At 37.1% G+C, this 17,508-nt stretch overlaps 1 protein-coding gene across 1 annotated transcript; it reads right to left on the reverse strand.

The window, feature by feature from the left end:
- Positions 1–3,717: 3,717 nt before the first annotated feature.
- bmp8a (bone morphogenetic protein 8a) lies at positions 3,718–15,901 on the reverse strand. Its single transcript, XM_078267706.1, has 7 exons — positions 14,424–15,901; positions 9,038–9,230; positions 7,821–7,969; positions 7,491–7,670; positions 6,988–7,067; positions 5,170–5,280; positions 3,718–4,455 (listed from the first exon to the last, which is right to left on the reverse strand). Exons 1-7 carry the CDS (start codon positions 14,962–14,964, stop codon positions 4,306–4,308), a joined length of 1,404 nt encoding a protein of 467 aa, XP_078123832.1. The 5' UTR covers positions 14,965–15,901; the 3' UTR covers positions 3,718–4,305.
- Between the last annotated feature and the right edge of the window lie 1,607 nt (positions 15,902–17,508).

Raw genomic sequence — 17,508 nt, forward strand, 5'->3', positions numbered from 1 at the left:
TCGAAAAAAAAGTGATAAAAAAAAAGTCATAGTATAGTATGTCGAAAAAAAAGTAAAAAAAAAGTCATAGTATAGTATGTCGAAAAAAAAGTGATAAAAAAAGTCATAGTATAGTATGTCGAAAAAAAGTATAAAAAAAAGTCATAGTATAGTATGTCGAAAAAAAGTAATAAAAAAAGTCATAGTATAGTATGTCGAAAAAAAGTCATAAAAAAAAGTCATAGTATAGTATGTCGAAAAAAAAGTGATAAAAAAGTCATAGTATAGTATGTCGAAAAAAAGTGATAAAAAAAGTCATAGTATAGTATGTCGAAAAAAAGTAAAAAAAAAGTCATAGTATAGTATGTCGAAAAAAAAGTAAAAAAAAGTCATAGTATAGTATGTCGAAAAAAAAGTAATAAAAAAGTCATAGTATAGTATGTCGAAAAAAAAGTAAAAAAAAGTCATAGTATAGTATGTCGAAAAAAAGTTATAAAAAAAAGTCATAGTATAGTATGTCGAAAAAAAGTTATAAAAAAAGTCATAGTATAGTATGTCGAAAAAAAGTGATAAAAAAGTCATAGTATAGTATGTCGAAAAAAGTAAAAAAAAAGTCATAGTATAGTATGTCGAAAAAAAGTAATAAAAAAGTCATAGTATAGTATGTCGAAAAAAAAGTAATAAAAAAAGTCATAGTATAGTATGTCGAAAAAAAGTAAAAAAAAGTCATAGTATAGTATGTCGAAAAAAAAGTTATAAAAAAAGTCATAGTATAGTATGTCGAAAAAAGTTTATAAAAAAAGTCATAGTATAGTATGTCGAAAAAAAGTGATAAAAAACAGTCATAGTATAGTATGTCGAAAAAAAGTCATAGTATAGTATGTCGAAAAAAAGTAATAAAAAAGTCATAGTATAGTATGTCGAAAAAAGTCATAAAAAAAGTCATAGTATAGTATGTCGAAAAAAAAGTGATAAAAAAGTCATAGTATAGTATGTCGAAAAAAGTAATAAAAAAACATCATAGTATAGTATGTCGATAAAAGTAAAAAAAAGTCATAGTATAGTATGTCGAAAAAAGTGATGAAAAATAATAAAAACGTCATAGTATAGTATGTCGAAAAAAGTGATGAAAAAGTCATAGTATAGTATGTCAAAAAAAGTAATAAAAAAGTCATAGTATAGTATGTCAAAAAAAGTAATCAAAGTCATAGTATAGTATGTCGAAAAAAAGTGATAAAAAAAAAGTCATAGTATAGTATGTCGAAAAAAAAGTCATAGTATAGTATGTCGAAAAAAGTTTAAAAAAAAAGTCATGGTATAGTATGTCGAAAAAAGTCATAGTATAGTATGTCAATAAATAATAAAAACGTCATAGTATAGTATGTCGAAAAAAGTCATGGTATAGTATGTTAAAAAAGTCATAGTATAGTATGTCGAAAAAAAAGTGATAAAAAAGTCATAGTATAGTATGTCGAAAAAGTTTTTAAAAAGTCGTAGTATAGCATGTCGAAAAAAGTGATAAAAAAGTCATGGTATAGTATGTCGAAAAAAGTTTAAAAAAAAGTCATAGTATAGTATGTTGAAAAAAGTAAAAAAAATCATGGTATAGTATGTCGATAACAGTAAAATTAAGTCATAGTATAGTATGTCGAAAAAAGTTTTTAAAAAGTCATAGTATAGTATGTCAAAAAAAGTAATAGTATAGCATGTCGAAAAAATAATCAAAACGTCATAGTATAGTATGTCGACAAAAGTTTTTAAAGTCATAGTATAGTATGTCGAAAAAAGTAAAAAAAAGTCACAGTATAGTATGTCAAAAAAAGTCATAGTATAGTATGTCGAAAAAAAGTGATGAAAAAGTCATAATATAGTATGTCAAAAAAAGTAAAAAAAACATCATAGTATAGTATGTCGAAAAAAAGTAATAGTATAGCATGTCGAAAAAATAATAAAAACGTCATAGTATAGTATGTCAAAAAAAGTGATAATAAAGTCATTGTATAGTATGTCGACAAAAGTTTTCAAAGTCTTAGTATAGTATTGCGAAAAAAGTGATAAAAACAGTAATAATATAGCATGTCGAAAAAAGTCATAGTATAGTATGTCAAAAAAAGTTTAAAAAAAACGTAATAGTATAGTATGTTGAAAAAAGTAAAATGAAGTCATAATATAGTACGTCGACAAAAGTTTTCAAAGTCATAATATAGTATGTCGAAAAAAGTAAAAAAAAAAGTAATAGTATAGTATGTCGAAAAAAGTAAAAAAAAAAAGTCATAGTATAGTATGTCAAGAAAAGTAATAAAAACGTCATAGTATAGTATGTCGAAAAAAGCCATAGTATAGTATGTCAAAATAAGTGATGAAAAAGTCATAATATAGTATGTCAAAAAAAGTGAAAAAAGTCATAGTATAGTATGTTGAAAAAAATTATAAAAAAGTCATAGTATAGTATGTCGAAAAAAGTCATGGTATAGTATGTCGAAAAGAGTAATAAAAATGTCATAGTATAGTATGTCGAAAAAAGTCATAGTATAGTATGTCGAAAAAAGTTTTTAAAAAGTCATAGTACAGTATGTCGACAAAAGTCATAGTATAGTATCTAGAAAATAGTAAAAAAAGTCATAGTATAGTATGTCGACAAAAGTGATAAAAAAAAGTCATAGTATACTACCGGTATGTCAAAAAAAGTGATAAAAAAGTCATAGTATAGTATGTCGAAAAGAGTAAAATAAAGTCATAGTATAGTATGTCGAAAAAAGTCATAGTATAGTATGTCGAAAAGAGTAAAATAAAGTCATAGTATAGTATGTCGAAAAAAGTCATAGTATAGTATGTCGAAAAAAGTAACAAAAAAGTAGTAGCATAGTATGTCGAAAAAAGTGACAAAAAAGTCATAGTTATAGTATGTCAAAAAAAGTTTAGAAGTCATAGTATGTCGAAAAAAAGTGATAAAAAAAGTCATAGTATAGTTTGTCAAAAAGAGTGATAAAAAGTCATAGTATAGTATCTTGAAAAAAGTGATCAAAAGTCATATTATAGCATGTCATAAAAGAATTCATACTGTAGTACAGAATGCCAAAAAAGTCAAAGTCATGGTATAGTATTTAATAAAAAAGTAATAGTCATAGCATAGCATGTCATAAAAAAGTCAAAGTAGCATAATTTCAATACTTTCACTTCGAATAGCTTCCATTTAATATAGTAGTACTGTGTCATAGACATAAAGACATACAGACATATAGAATGACAACTTGTAGAAAGATACTTGTTGCATGGCAACTAGTGGCACCTCCTGAGTGTCTCAGGAATTACATTCTGTCATCAATGCTCATGATGATAGCTAAAGTTTGCTATTTGGGTGGAGAGCTCGGCAGTTCAATGTGGAAGTGAGAAGGAAAAGATATTTTGTTTTTGTGTGCAGTTTTTTCTGTGGGGCCCTCACTCATGCTGGCTTCCTAAATTGGCCCCCTGCTGAAGAGTTTGTGTGTGTATTCATGATAGGGCTGCAATTAACGATTGTTATCATAAGCAATCAATTAGTTGTTTGCTTTATAAAATATCAGAAAAAAGTGAAAAAAGCCTGTTACAAATCTCTAGAAACTAAAGTGCCATTTTCAAATGTCTCATTTTTGTTCAACAAACAGCACAAAATCCAAAGATATTCACTTGAAATTTGATTGTATTATTTACACTGAGCTACTTCTTCAGTCCTTTTAAAACCATGACCATAATTCAAAAGAATATGAATATTTCTTTATTAATTCAATACAATTTTACATTTTCTCTTTATATAGACTGTGTTGCAACAATAGTAGTGCAGTGATTTTATTTATTTATTGTTAAAAACAAAACAGGAGTCACTAATGGCATGTTCTGCCAACCAATTTGCCATTTGTCCATGAAGACTAAATCTAAATTAATTATCTGTTAAAAAAGGCATAAAAAGGTCCTAGCATTCCCAGTTTGGGGGAAGAGTTGGCAAATAAGTACTTCAGCTATTTAGTGCAAAGGCCCAGCTGACATTTTGGACATAAACAAATACCCAACACTCGGACAATGCTGTGATATGAAAGGAAAATGGTAAGAGTGCTAATTTGAAATCAGTGAACTTTGGCTCTGTGAATTTGGAAGACGATTCAATTCATGATCCTAAATCGTAATTCAAAAACATAATCACAAACCTGTTAAACTAGATTTCTGTTATCTTTGTCATCCAACCTGTTTACCAATGATAAAGGTTTCTGCAGAGTTCATTTATTGGGGGGAAACAATCATATACATTTTTATTTTTGTTACTCTTCAGTGTCCAAGTGGAACCTTTCTGACTCATAGACACCCACAGGTCTTAACCACCATGTTACGGTGTTTTTTGAGGATGACATTGTTGTTGTCGTCATAAAAGAGGACAGAGATGGGGCTCAGCTTGGTGGGGGCGCAACACGCCTTAGGAACCTCGTCAGGCTTCAGGAGGTGGACCTGCAGCAGCAGAGAGCAATACAGTTACAATTCAGATATTTGACTAAAGACCTTATCCTACTCTGAGCGGTGGTGGAAGAAGTACTCCTGTAGTAGTCCTGCATTCAAAATACTACTTAAAGGTGCAGTAGGTAAGCCTTATAAAACTAACGTTCTGTCATATTTTCTTAAACTGACCTTATGTTCCAGTAGAACTACATGAAGCAGGTAATAAAAAATAAAAAAATGTGGTACCACCTACAGCCTGTAGTGCGATTTGCAAAAATCCACCGCTCCCTGTTCTGATGCACCAATCAGGGCCGGGGGGGGTGTCGAACTGCGTGTTAATCACTGCTCATGCATACACATTCATTCTCCCTTGTGGGGAGAGGGACTTAGGAGACTGTTTTGGGCTTTAGCAGAAAGGGGGGAGGGACTGAGAAGTTGTCGATGTTCACATTTTTTGGCTCAGTCCTGGATCTTCACAATCCTACATACGCCACCTTTAAGTGAATATACAGTATATATTATCAGCAAAATGTACTTTAAGTATTAAAAGTAAAAAAAAGGCTGATGATGCTGATGATCATGTAGGACAGAGGTGTTAATAAAAGGGGTAGTATATGTGTTAAGTATCTACTTTCAATTTACTTTCTAGTGGAAACTCTCCATGGTGGGATGAGTAAATGTCAGGATGAAGCAACAGGGTGTCAGGTGTGTTGTCACTGTACTGACCACTTGCTGGATGAGGGCGTGGTTAGTGGCGTTCATGCAGGAGCCCAGAGGATAAAAACACTCTCCATCACAGTAGTAAGCTGAATATCCAGTGGGGGCCAAAACCCAGTCCTGAGCAGAACAGAAAATCATCAAAACCCTAATCTATTAAGAAATATTACTGCCATATAATATGACATTAAATAAGGGAGGATCAATATTACAACTTCCAATAAGACATGGGCCTTTTTTTAATCAAACTGCTGAGAGCGAATGTGACTGGATTACTACTTAAGTAGATTTCACAAGGCATTTAACTAGTTCTGTCAGTTAAACGCGTTATTAACGGCGTTATTAACGGCGTTATTAACGGCGTTATTAACGGCGTTATTAACGGCATTAACGCAAACCCATTTTAACGGCGTCAATTTTTTTATCGCAAGATTAACGTTCTTTTTGGCTTAGCAAACTTTCTAGTTTTTTTTCACATGCTGTTGCAACAACTAGTAACGTTAGAAAAACTACAACACCACACCGGAACTAGCTAGACCGGAAACAAAACAACAGGCACGCCGCACACACTTGTTTGGGCTTGCGAGCCGGCCAAAGAGTAGTAGGCTAACATTACGTTTTGAGTGGATAGCGAGCGCGAGACGCCGAAATGGATGCCAATAAGATTCTGAATGGAAAGTTTACTTTTAAAAAGTTGTCGAGGGGGACAGTAGTTTCATGCATACACAGCCTGTACGACACGGAGAAAGCAGCCCAACTGGAACTGCTGCAGAGTGCAAACGCTGTCTCATTAACCGGTGATCACTGGACGTCAGTGAGTAATCAAAATTATTTAGAAGTTACTGCACACTATATTGACTATGTACATAAGTATACGGTTTTAGGACTATGTTGTTTGTATTGTTTTTTTTGACTGTTTTTGTCATTTGGGACTTCCATATTTTACATTCCATATTAGAAAAACGTAAAGGTTACAGTTTAGTTTAGTTTAGTTATGTTAGATTTCTGTGTCATGCCAAACATTTTGGCCCATCCCACATGGGATTACAAGACACCACAAACTTACTTATTTAACAAACATCTTCCTGTCGCATATACAAATCATTCGGAGAAATACATGAATACAAATATACACATACACACACACACACACACCACACACAAACAACAAATTCTCATCCACAATTCATCTCGATAAAGAGCTTTTTACAAATGTCCTGCTGTGGCATCTGGTTTTTGGACCATTTTGTTTGTACTGTATAAGCAAAGTGTTAGTGTTACATCTCAGTTAGGTTAGGTACTTGAAGGAATTGTGCAATAATGACAGATTCACACATTTTTCTTTTGTTTACAGTAAATAAATAATAAACAATTACAAATTTTAAAGTCAAGTTCATAAAGTAACTTTCTTTGCATTCATTTGATTCCCAATTAAGATACACTGGTAAGAATTACTTTCCATTGTTAATATGTACTTAGAAACAGTTCTGAAATGCAAAATAATAGAATTTTATTCATGTGATAAAACATGCGATTAATCGTGATTAACTATAGAAATTTGGCGATTAATCGCGATTAAAAAAATGAATCGTTTGACAGCCCTACATTTAACCCATGTGTATCCATCACATGGTAAAAATCCTGCACAAAATATAGTATAAGTGTGGAAAGAACTACATTGTTTTAAAAGCAGCTTGAACAATGATACTGATCTTGTATGCAAGAAGTGAATGGGAATCTAGAATAATAAAACTGGATGAAAAGAGCTAAATTGACCTGAAGCTGAAACATAAATGAACAATCAAAGAAGTTGAATTCAGAGCTGACCTTCCATCCCAGGTCACTGAAGCTGACGTAGAGTTCATGTTTTTTACAGGGCTGACCTCCGTTGTTTGCAGGACTCCGATCTGAACAGAGAAGAAAAAAACATTCAGCAAGATCAAGGTGAAGAATTCACATTCAGACCACAATATATTTGAATGTTTTCCAGATGAAGTTCACGAGCCACAATCAATATATATCATATCTCACTGAGGTTGGGTTCCCTTGAATTACATTTCACTTAAATCAATTATTAATATCTGCATACTAAGAAATCAATATAATTTCTCCCTTTAAGTGATTTCTTCATAGATTTTATGAGCTGAACTAACGATTCCCCTAAGGAACATTTTATATACAGACCACATCTTGAATCTTAAAAATGTCCCAGATAAATATCTTTTAATAATCGCCAAACATTGTAAGATACAAACAACTGGGGAGAGTGTATTGAAGTAACATTAGAGCAGAGCTCTAATCCCGCAAACTGTGGGCGCCTGGAACCTCACTATGGATGCTGGGGACTGGGAGGTCGTATTTGGGTTTCTTCTTGCGGGGATGTGGCTTGACAGCTCGTGGCGGCCGACACGGGACCTGACTCTCCCTGAAGAAGGTCACCATGAAGGGCTGTTTGGAGCGAGGGCCCCTGCGTCCGACCAGCCCGATCCAGCCTGCAGACAGGGAGCGGTCTGGGAGAGGGAACAGAAACATGAATAGAGTTCTTGCAGCAGTTCAACTACTTTAAAAAAAAATATATATATGTTTCAAATAATCTTGGTGTCAATCGCCCAGTTAGCACATTACACCAATTAAAAGAGGACTGTGATGGTTCTACACACCCTCTTCTGTCTCCACATAGAGACGTATGCCCAGGTTGCTGCGGGGGTGGAGGAGCCAGTGGTTAGAGGCCGAGGTGACGTCGAAGGCCAGCCAGCCCTCCTGTCCTGCAGGCACCGACTGCATGTCCAGCAGCACCAGCTCTGGCTCTCTGAGCGAAAAGACAGAAAATATTGTCAGTTTGATCAAACAGCTAAAAGTGAAAATCGTTAAATTTCACTCCTACTCAGAATTTTTTAAATAAAAGCAATGCATTGCATTTTAATACAAAAAAATGGTAAGCACACACCTAAGACACGTGTTGAAGTGATTGTACAAATTGGTCATGATGAATAATTTGATAGCTGATTTGTACATTTGACAGGATGTTCCACTCCTTCTAGTCTATATCCTTCGTGTTCCACTTCCGGGATTGCTCCGGTGCTGCAGGAAATTCCGCCGGATGCATGTATTTTCCGTTTCCTTCCGCATTCTTTGTATTGGAATTTAAAATTTGGTGGATTTATGAGGACTATGGTTTACTAATCCTCGGATCTCTGCAGGGTAAATTGAGACAGCTAGCTAGACTATCTGTCCAATCTGAGTTTTCTCTCACACGACTATTTTGCAGCTGCTCTGTGCGGAGTTTAGCACCGCCCATGATGATTTTGATTGGTTTAAAGAAATCCCATTAAACCAGAGCATATTTTCCTCCCATCCCCGAATGCTGTGGGGAGTAGCCAGACCCTCCTTCAGCGTGCTTTGGAGGAGGGTCTGGCAAAACGAGACTACACTCCTTCACAATCAAAGCAGTTTGCAAAGATGCAATTCTCTCAATCTCCATGGGCAATTTGTCTGTCTTCTTTCACCCTAAATGTACTGGGAGTTGTCAAAGGTCAGACCCAGGATCTTTTAGGGGATTCATTGTTTTCCTCAAGTATACTTTATTAGGATAAACATAAACATTCACAAACACAGCTCGAACCCTCTTAGTCGGTTTGAAGGATGGTGTTTTTGCCACACCCAAACCCAAATACCAAAAACATTAAAATACCAAAGAAGAAACTGCAATGTTGCAATCTACAGCACTGTAACAAAGATTGAATAAGAATAAAGAATAAAGAAATGTCTTTTTCTGAGATAAGAAGAATATTTTCTTACAAAGTTACAAAGTGCTTTGCAGAAAAAGAAGAACAAAAAAACAGCAAATAAAAACGGGGACAGAAAATGTTTTGGTAACCTGTGTCTGGTCTCTCGCTGGATCTCGTAGACGGAGATGTGCAGTGTTCGGTTGGCTCTCTGGCCCATCGTCAGGGTCTTATAGATACGAAACTCTGCTGCCGTCACCGTCTCACCCTGAGGGAGGGGTGTCAGATCGAAACGAAACTCCTTCCAGTACGGACGAGGCTGCAAGAGGTCACGCTCCTGCTCCACTGCAGAGAGAGAGAGAGAGAGAGAGAGAGAGAGAGAGAGAGAGAGATTTCTGTTAGACATGTCAACTAGAAAAGATGCTAACAGAGCTTCAAGTGTTCACAAACAAGCAGCGGACAGAAAGCAAATATGGCGAACACTGGCATTTACATGAAGGCTAACAGAATGATAGATGTTTGATAAAAAAAGTTCTATTGTCTTTAAAATGAACCCCTTACATACTCAAAAGATCAGCTGTGCAGTTTAGTCGGAGAGAGTCTGATGAAATGTGTCAGATGGAGAGAGCCGTGAAATTCAGATGGGGAAAGTTTGAGCTCAAAGCAGATGTAAGATGAGAAAATGCTGCAACTGTGAAAATGGAGCAAGACAAGTAACAGCGTGAAGGTGTGGAGGAGATGAGATCGCTGGGAGATGAGTCAATGACACAAAGGGAGGAGAACAGTGGTGGAAGACGTATTCAGGCAAAACTAGCAATACAACTACAAATACTACAATACAAGTCCTGCATTGTACACTTCACTGCAGTAAAAGTAAGAATCATCAGATAAATGTACAAACTGAAATATCAAAAGTAAAAGTAGTAATCATAATGCAGAAATAAAGTGTTTTATTATATTAATGATGATTAGAAGTGATGCTTAATGTTTAAGTAGAATTTTAGCTGCTTTAGCTTAACTGTTGTGTAGTTCAATCTATATAAATACATAATTTATAAGCTGATTCTGTAAAGCAAATTGTTGTTATAGCTATCAGAAACAGTGGTGGAGTAAGAAGTACAATATTCCTCTCACAATTTGTTGCTTTTACACTTTGTTTTTTGAACAAATTAACAAAACTCCTCATCTCAGCACAGTTTAATCATAGTAGCTACAAACTGGAATTGTTTGTTCATTCTCACAGAAGAAAGAAGAAATATATACACATATATTTCTTTTTTTTCCCACTAAGTTTTACTCTGCACCAGTTCTGAGATTTATTTACCCAAAGAAGATTTATGAGGCGTGTACGCTTTTTTTTCGCCAACATCCTGCATCACACTCCACTCAACAGGATGAAGGTGTAATGCCTTGCTTAAAGGCACCTCAACAGCTGCTGTTGAGGTAAACAGAGCGGAAAACATGTCATGTTCCACACTAACACACCCCTCTGCCAAAACTTTGAAAAACTGACTGAAACTTTGTACCGATACAGACTTCCTGTTAAATAACAATATGTAGATGAAGAGGTGAGCTGCTACACCAAATCCAAACATGAAAACGAAACACCAGGGTAGTGTGCGTGTGTGTCCTTGTGGAACCCCGCAGGGACACGATACAGATCTGGTCTCTGGGGTTTTGGCGCGCACACACACACACACACACACACACACACAGAATAGTAAATAGAGATACTAAAAAGAGGACACCCCTGATGATTTGGGCGTGCTCATATCAACACACACACACACACACACACACACACACACACACACACACACACACACACACACACAGTAATTAGAGACACTTAGTGCCATGAACCACAGCAGCTGCTCAGCACACACACCACTAATTGCAGCCCTGCCTGGTATTTTTAGAGTCGCTCCCTCCACAGCAGTATTTTCATCTTGATTCAGACCGTTTGCTTTTTTTTCTAGGTGTGTGTCAGTGGGGCCTTTAATTCTAACCAGCTGTTTCTTCCCATTACATATGCGTAGGAACACACACCCATGCCTGTTTGATTCAACTTACATAAACTACACACATTGATTAGACTAGTTTCAGAAACAACCTTAATATAGCATATCTGCAGAGGCTCAGGTGACAAATGCAAAAGCTTTAAGGAAAAATACTGTTGAGAACATACGAGCAGTGGTGGAATGTAACTATGTACATTTACTCAAGTACCGTACTTAAGTACAGTACAGTTTGAATTACTTGTGTTTATGTATTTCCATTTTATGCTACTTTATACTTCTACTCTATATTTGGGTGTCAAATATTGCCCTTTTTTGTAATAAAGCTATATTTGACAGCTTCAGTTACTTTGCAGATTCAGATGATTATTACAAAATACATTTCAACTAACAAATTATGAAAATAGATTTTGCTTCCCAGCAATATTTAAAGTAATTAAAAGTAGCTCCACCTTTAACAGCTGCAACATTAAAGCGATGACCACAATAAATGCATCAATTATTATAACCCAGTTATATAATATACGTATATAAATCTGAAATGGGCAATTCTGCATAATGAATACTTTTACTTGTGGTACTTAAAGTACAATTTGATTTTTTTTAAAACTGACTCTTTACTAAAGTAAGATTTTGAATGCAGGGCTTTTACTTACGTAACAATACTTGTTTTTTTAAATGGTAGTATTGCTACTTTAATTATTTGTGTTGCATGCAAGTTATATGCAAACACACAATGAGCCTGTAGTAAATACATTCTACTAGATGTATTTCATGTCCTCTGGGTCTGTGTGATGTGTTCAGCTGCGCTTCTGTGAAGAATCAATGAAAGGTTTTCACGACAAAATAAAAGCTTCACCATTTGAAAGGAAACACTAGCATGTGCTGTGGGTCACTGTTGAAAGCATGAGTCACTTTTGAGTCACCTTTGTTTACAACATTGTGGCTGTTTGGAGGATGAAATGCTGTGTTTTTGCAGTGTTGACTGATTGATTTAAGGGTGTATTTTATTCTCCAAAACAAAAGAGAATTTCCAAAAGTAAACCCTTCATTTGATGTGAGTTCATTAGAGAGCCAGAGCACAGAGAGCAGATGATGTTTCCCACGGTAAACTGGGTGCAGATCACCATCCCATTCCAGAGGAGCTGGAGGAAGGAAGCCATTGAGAAGAGGATGTTTAATTTTTATGCTTTGACAGATAGGCATCAGTCAGGCTACTGTGTGGTTTGGAATGAAACACAAACACTCACACAGGATTTGGGTGGCAATGTTTAACAGTATTATTTATATATTTGGACAAGCCAAAAATCATTTTCTTTATCAAATAATCTGCTGTTGATTGATTGTCGAACAAACTATCCAAAACCCCAAAATATGAACTTTACTTTCATATACGACAACAAACGTAAATCTTCATATTTTAGAAGCTGGTACCAGATATTTCTTTCTTTTATTTTTGCTTGAAAATGTTTTAAACGACTAATCGGTCATTAAAATTGCTGGCAAATATTTTTCTGTTGATGGACTAATGAATTAATCAACTAATAGTTTTAGCTCTGTATAAAGTATCACCAATTATATCCAATTATGTATAGACCACATCACTCAAATTCACTGAATATAGACAATTTAAATATAGAGAATCAATTACTCCCACTTTTTAAGCACTATTATGATGTGTTGAAATGTTTGAGACCATAATGTTGTAATCTTCATGTTTCTGAGAGAGCTTGTATCTTCTCAGTTGACTGGTGATCAGGCAGAAACCTCTCTAGGATAAAGATCTAAGCCAGGGGTCTCCAACCTTTCTTCATCTGAGGGCTACTTTAAAATATCGAAAGTGGCCATGAGCTACTTGGATCACATCGCTTAGATGTATTTACATAACACATATAAGCTCAATGAAGCTACTGTTTGCTGAAAATGCAATACCCAAAGCTTATGAAAAATCACAACTTCACATCAAGGTTCATGACTATTTTACACTTCTTTAGCCCACATAGTTAGCTACATCACTGAAAATATTCCCATCAGAGTCCAAGAAAAGAATTACCACTTACACGTCAATGGCCCACAAAGTTAGCTACCTCACTTTTAATATCGTGGTAATTTTGTGTCTCAGTTTGTCAACCTATTGGTGAGCTACTGGAAACCTGCTCGTGAGCTAGCAGCCACCAGTTGTGGTTATGTTAACTAGTTAGATTTTGTCATCAATCATCCTTCGAGAGAGCTTCTCAGTGCGATTGTGCGCCGCTCAGCCCAGTTTGGCTGCAGCAGCAGCAGCAGCAGAGTGAGGCTGGTAGATTTAGGAATGCTGGGTTGAAATGGAAACCTACCAATATAGTTCAGCCATACTGACATTGGTTTTAATTCTCTCTGTGGGGGTGAATGTTTGAGGAAAATTTGCAGAGCGGGGAAACTAAAACGGTAGCACTGACATGTCACCGTCAGTGTCATCAAGTTCACACACGGTGTAATTTCATCTGAGTTTTCATTTTGTAGCCAAACCACAAAATCAAAAAACTGCTTCTTCACTTAAGCATAAAAGGAATAGTTTAACATTTTGAGAAATGCACTTATTCGCTTACTTGCCAAGAGTTTGATGAGAACATTGAAACCACTCTCCGAGGTTAAATATAAAGTTGCCGCCTGTTAGCTTTAGCACAAAGACTTTTGAGAGTGAAACAGCTAGCCTGGCTCTTTCCAAATGTAACACAAAATATACCTAGTAGCTACCAACACATTTAAAGCTTACTATTAACACGATATATCTTGTTCGTTTTATGCGTGGTTTTACGTTGGGTTATGTGATGGAATATGTCTCTAGGAAGTCACTGCATCCAACCGTAAAATAGGTGGGAACATAACCCCCCTCTAGCACTAGGCCTACTAGCCTACCTGTTATTTTTACATAGATTTTTGTAATGTTGTAGCCACTGTTCTGTATATGTGCTCCCTATCAACATGTGCTACTTAGCAATTTTGCAAATGCATGGGAGCATTATTTGATAGGGGATTTGGTCTATCAAAATATGCTACCTCTGAATAAAAAAATTATACATATCATAATAGAGTATCTTTAATATACTCCCCATTTTCTTATACACATACCCGTTTGTAATAATAAAAAAAAAAACTAAAAAAAAGTAATACTGACGTAAATACACCAAAACACATAAGGTAGCATTTTTCGACAAGGCAGCATAAATCGTCAGAACACGGTCGAGGTGGAGCTAATTTTAACTAGTTTACCATACTCCATGTTACCAGTGTACAACAGTCTATATGATTTTTGGAAACTCATAATAGGTTTTGCATGATACTAGTTCAACAATATACAATTTTAAAAACTAATTATAGGTTTTCTGTTTAAAATCTTAATCTGAAAAGTAACTAGTAGGCTAACTACAGCTGTCATGTAAAATGTAGTGGAGTACTGCTGCATCACTTCCTGTGTGCCCCTTTCCCCCAGGGATTATCTACCCAATGGCGGGTGTTAATTAAGTAACAGATTACTCACCCAGATTGACGAAGCTCATCACTGTGTCGGCCTCGCTGACCACCGTGCCCAGAGGTGGTGTGTGTGTGCTGAGGGTCGGCAGGACTGCATGGCTGACCTGAGCCAACCTTTCTGCCCCTCCAAACTTCCCCATCCCTGGTCCGTTTACAATAATTTCGTTCCCTTCATCCTCCCCATCAGCCGACATGGCGTGGTACAGGTCCAGCATGAAGAGTGGTGCGGAGGAGGGCGGTCGTAGCGGCGGATGGGGTCTGGGTCGCCCCGGCAGACCTAAAATGGACAAGATCTCCTTCTGCATCTCTTTCTTCTCGCGGCCGCTGAGCCGCCTGAAGCTGGAATGGACCAGGCCCTCGGCCTGCTGGCTCCACAGGGAGAGACCGAGCAGGAGCAGCAGGAGCAGGGTCCTCGGGTGGAGGAGAGGCTGGTGGGGTCTGGAGGTGGATCTGCTCTGGAGGACGCTGCTGCTGCTGCCTTTGCTCATGTGCTGCCGTTTCATTTTGCTGCAAAGACAGGAGAAGCTGTGGGAGACTTCTGTGTCCATGGCTGTGGTTTGCTCTTGTTTCTTCTTCTCTGCTGGCCAATAAAAAAATGTAAGCTCACAAATAATCAGCTTTTTTTCTTGACTTTATTCAGTTTATCTTCCCTCCAGTGTGTCCAGACTGACAACCACAGTGTTTCCTACTCGCTCCAGTTTGTCCTCCGGTTTCAGACAGATGCTGATCTATGCCTGATGTGTTTAGAGGAGAGCTGGCTCTGGTCGGGACGTGTTTACCGTCTTAAACTGGCTCTGTTTATCTCTCCCTCCCCCTTTTGCCTTCCTCTCTCCCTCTTCTACCTTCTCTAATCTTGAAGAAAAAAAAAAAAAATGAAAAAACTCCTCACCCCTCTGATCCACTTCTCTCTCACCTCTCAGTCGTGCACCAGAAGAAACAGAGATAATGACAGTGAGGGCATAATTACAAGCTTTTTCCAATGTGTTTTGAATACAGACAAACTATGCCCCTGTGGAAGATTGGTCTTCGCTTTGAAGTAGTTAACTTGGAGGATGGAAAGCAATTTCAGTGATGAGCAGGTGCCCCAGAGATTGGAGTGGAATTTGAGAGCTATGTCATCAGGTTTGCTCCCAATCGTCCATGGCCACACAAGGAAATAAAGTTCACACCTGCAGTGAGTCAACGTTCAACTTGATACCATATGAGAATCATCTGCTGTGGAGCAATCATTGCTGGAAGCTTTTATCCAGTCATCCTTGAGTACTTAATCATCCATTCATGACCGCTCCCCACCCACACATCTCTGGGGTTCCAGATGTCTTTCTTAATCCAATTTATAAAAACGATAACTCTAGGAAATTGTTTCCTGATTGTAATCCTTTGTAGAGGTTTCTTCTAGCTCTTGCGCACACTCTCAGTGCATCGTAAAGCAGAGCTGTTCAGCAGTGAGAGTGTATCCTGCACATGAAGCTCAGAGAGTGTAACAGTTGTTCGTAACCAGGAGGGAGTTTCCCTCCCAGCCTCCGCCTCCGCCTCTCGCCCTCTTTCAAGTCTTCAGACTTCTTTCTCCTGCTTACATCCCATCATCACCCCTCCCAGTGGTCTCTTTGGGAGACCTCATCTCTCTCTCTCCTTCTTACCTATAGGCTACCCGTCTATCTTTTCATCTTCTCATGACTGCTTCCTTTCATAGCTACTCAGCGTTGAGTCTCAGGCAGCTTGGTGGGAAGGGCGCCAAGTGGCCTGATGCCCCGTTTAATAGCTGCATTTCTCTACTTACATAGCATAACAGATTCAAAATGGATTTAATTTATCTGTGTATGGCGCACCAAAACAAAAGGTCTTAACACGTTTTCAGACAAGGTTGTTTTTTTTTTTTTACAAGAAAAGTTACTAGCCTACCAATGAGCTGATAAAATACTTTAAAACTTAATTCATTTTACTTTTCACTTGCTCATTTTATTTTCAAACTCCTTATTTTTCGGTGTAAGCACCCTGACAGGACTGTGTGGCCTCGCCAAAGCCAACCTTTTTTTCATAAAAATACACTATCCATGTTAATCATCTATACTTTACTACTGCAGGATCACTATAAATTACTGTAACAGTAGATAAGTTACATTTTATGCGCATTTTAGCTGGCAAGCTAACGCCAATTTAAAAGTAGTAGGCTAGCCTATTTTACTTTTTGGACATTGTGCGCGATCATTATATCTATAAAATGTTAAAGTTGACATAAAGTCAAAACAGACATGAAGATGTGGATAAGTTCTAATAAGCATCAACAACAAACAAAACAAAACAACATTTTAACTCCACAGATTGCCTCGAGCTTCGGGCTACCTTTGAACACTTCTACTCTGAAGTGGCAGGTTTTGCGTTACACTGTTTAAACACCATTTCCTGTTGAGCCGTTCATTCGTTTACCTAACTTGCCCTTCAGCAAAGACACTCTGTGCATGTGTGTGCGTTTAAACCAAAAAGACTTTGGAGGGAAGAAATGACTAAAATATAGTAGTGAGGTTCAGCCCTGTGCCAGGCCAGCCCGTGTTTGTGTACTCTTTTCTTCAAAGCGGCTTGGTACTTGTGGTCATGAATTTGAAAGGCATGAATAACACTGACCGAACCAAACTGACCGCGGTTCATTTTGTCCTGGCCGAAAGGGCGAGTCCCGAATGCCAGGAATTAACGCTCTGCCCATTTTGTTTTTCTTCCCTCTGCACGTCTGCAACTTTAGGAGGTTTTGTCTGATAATGGTCAGAGGAGTGAGAGAAAATGAAGATGAGGTGGTGCTGGGACATATATGGAGTGAGTTAATGAGTGACAAAGAGGGAATGAAGGGGAACCGAGTGCCCTTAAAACCATATGAACCCAAGTGAAAATGAAAAATGACATTCCTGAGAGACAGAAGTGGTGGAACAAAGCGAGGGCTGTCATCAGAGAGGGAAGTCTGGGATGACAGATGGACTGCAGGGAGGACGGGCGTAGATGGATTGAGACTGGACAGAAAATGAAAAGAGTGTGTACACAGCTGCAGAGAGTAGATAATCTCTAGTGGAACCACCAAATAAACAGGACAAAGTTATTTTCAG

The sequence above is a fragment of the Sander vitreus genome, chromosome 14 (assembly GCF_031162955.1).
Source record: "Sander vitreus isolate 19-12246 chromosome 14, sanVit1, whole genome shotgun sequence".
NCBI classification, from domain to species: Eukaryota; Metazoa; Chordata; class Actinopteri; order Perciformes; family Percidae; genus Sander; species Sander vitreus.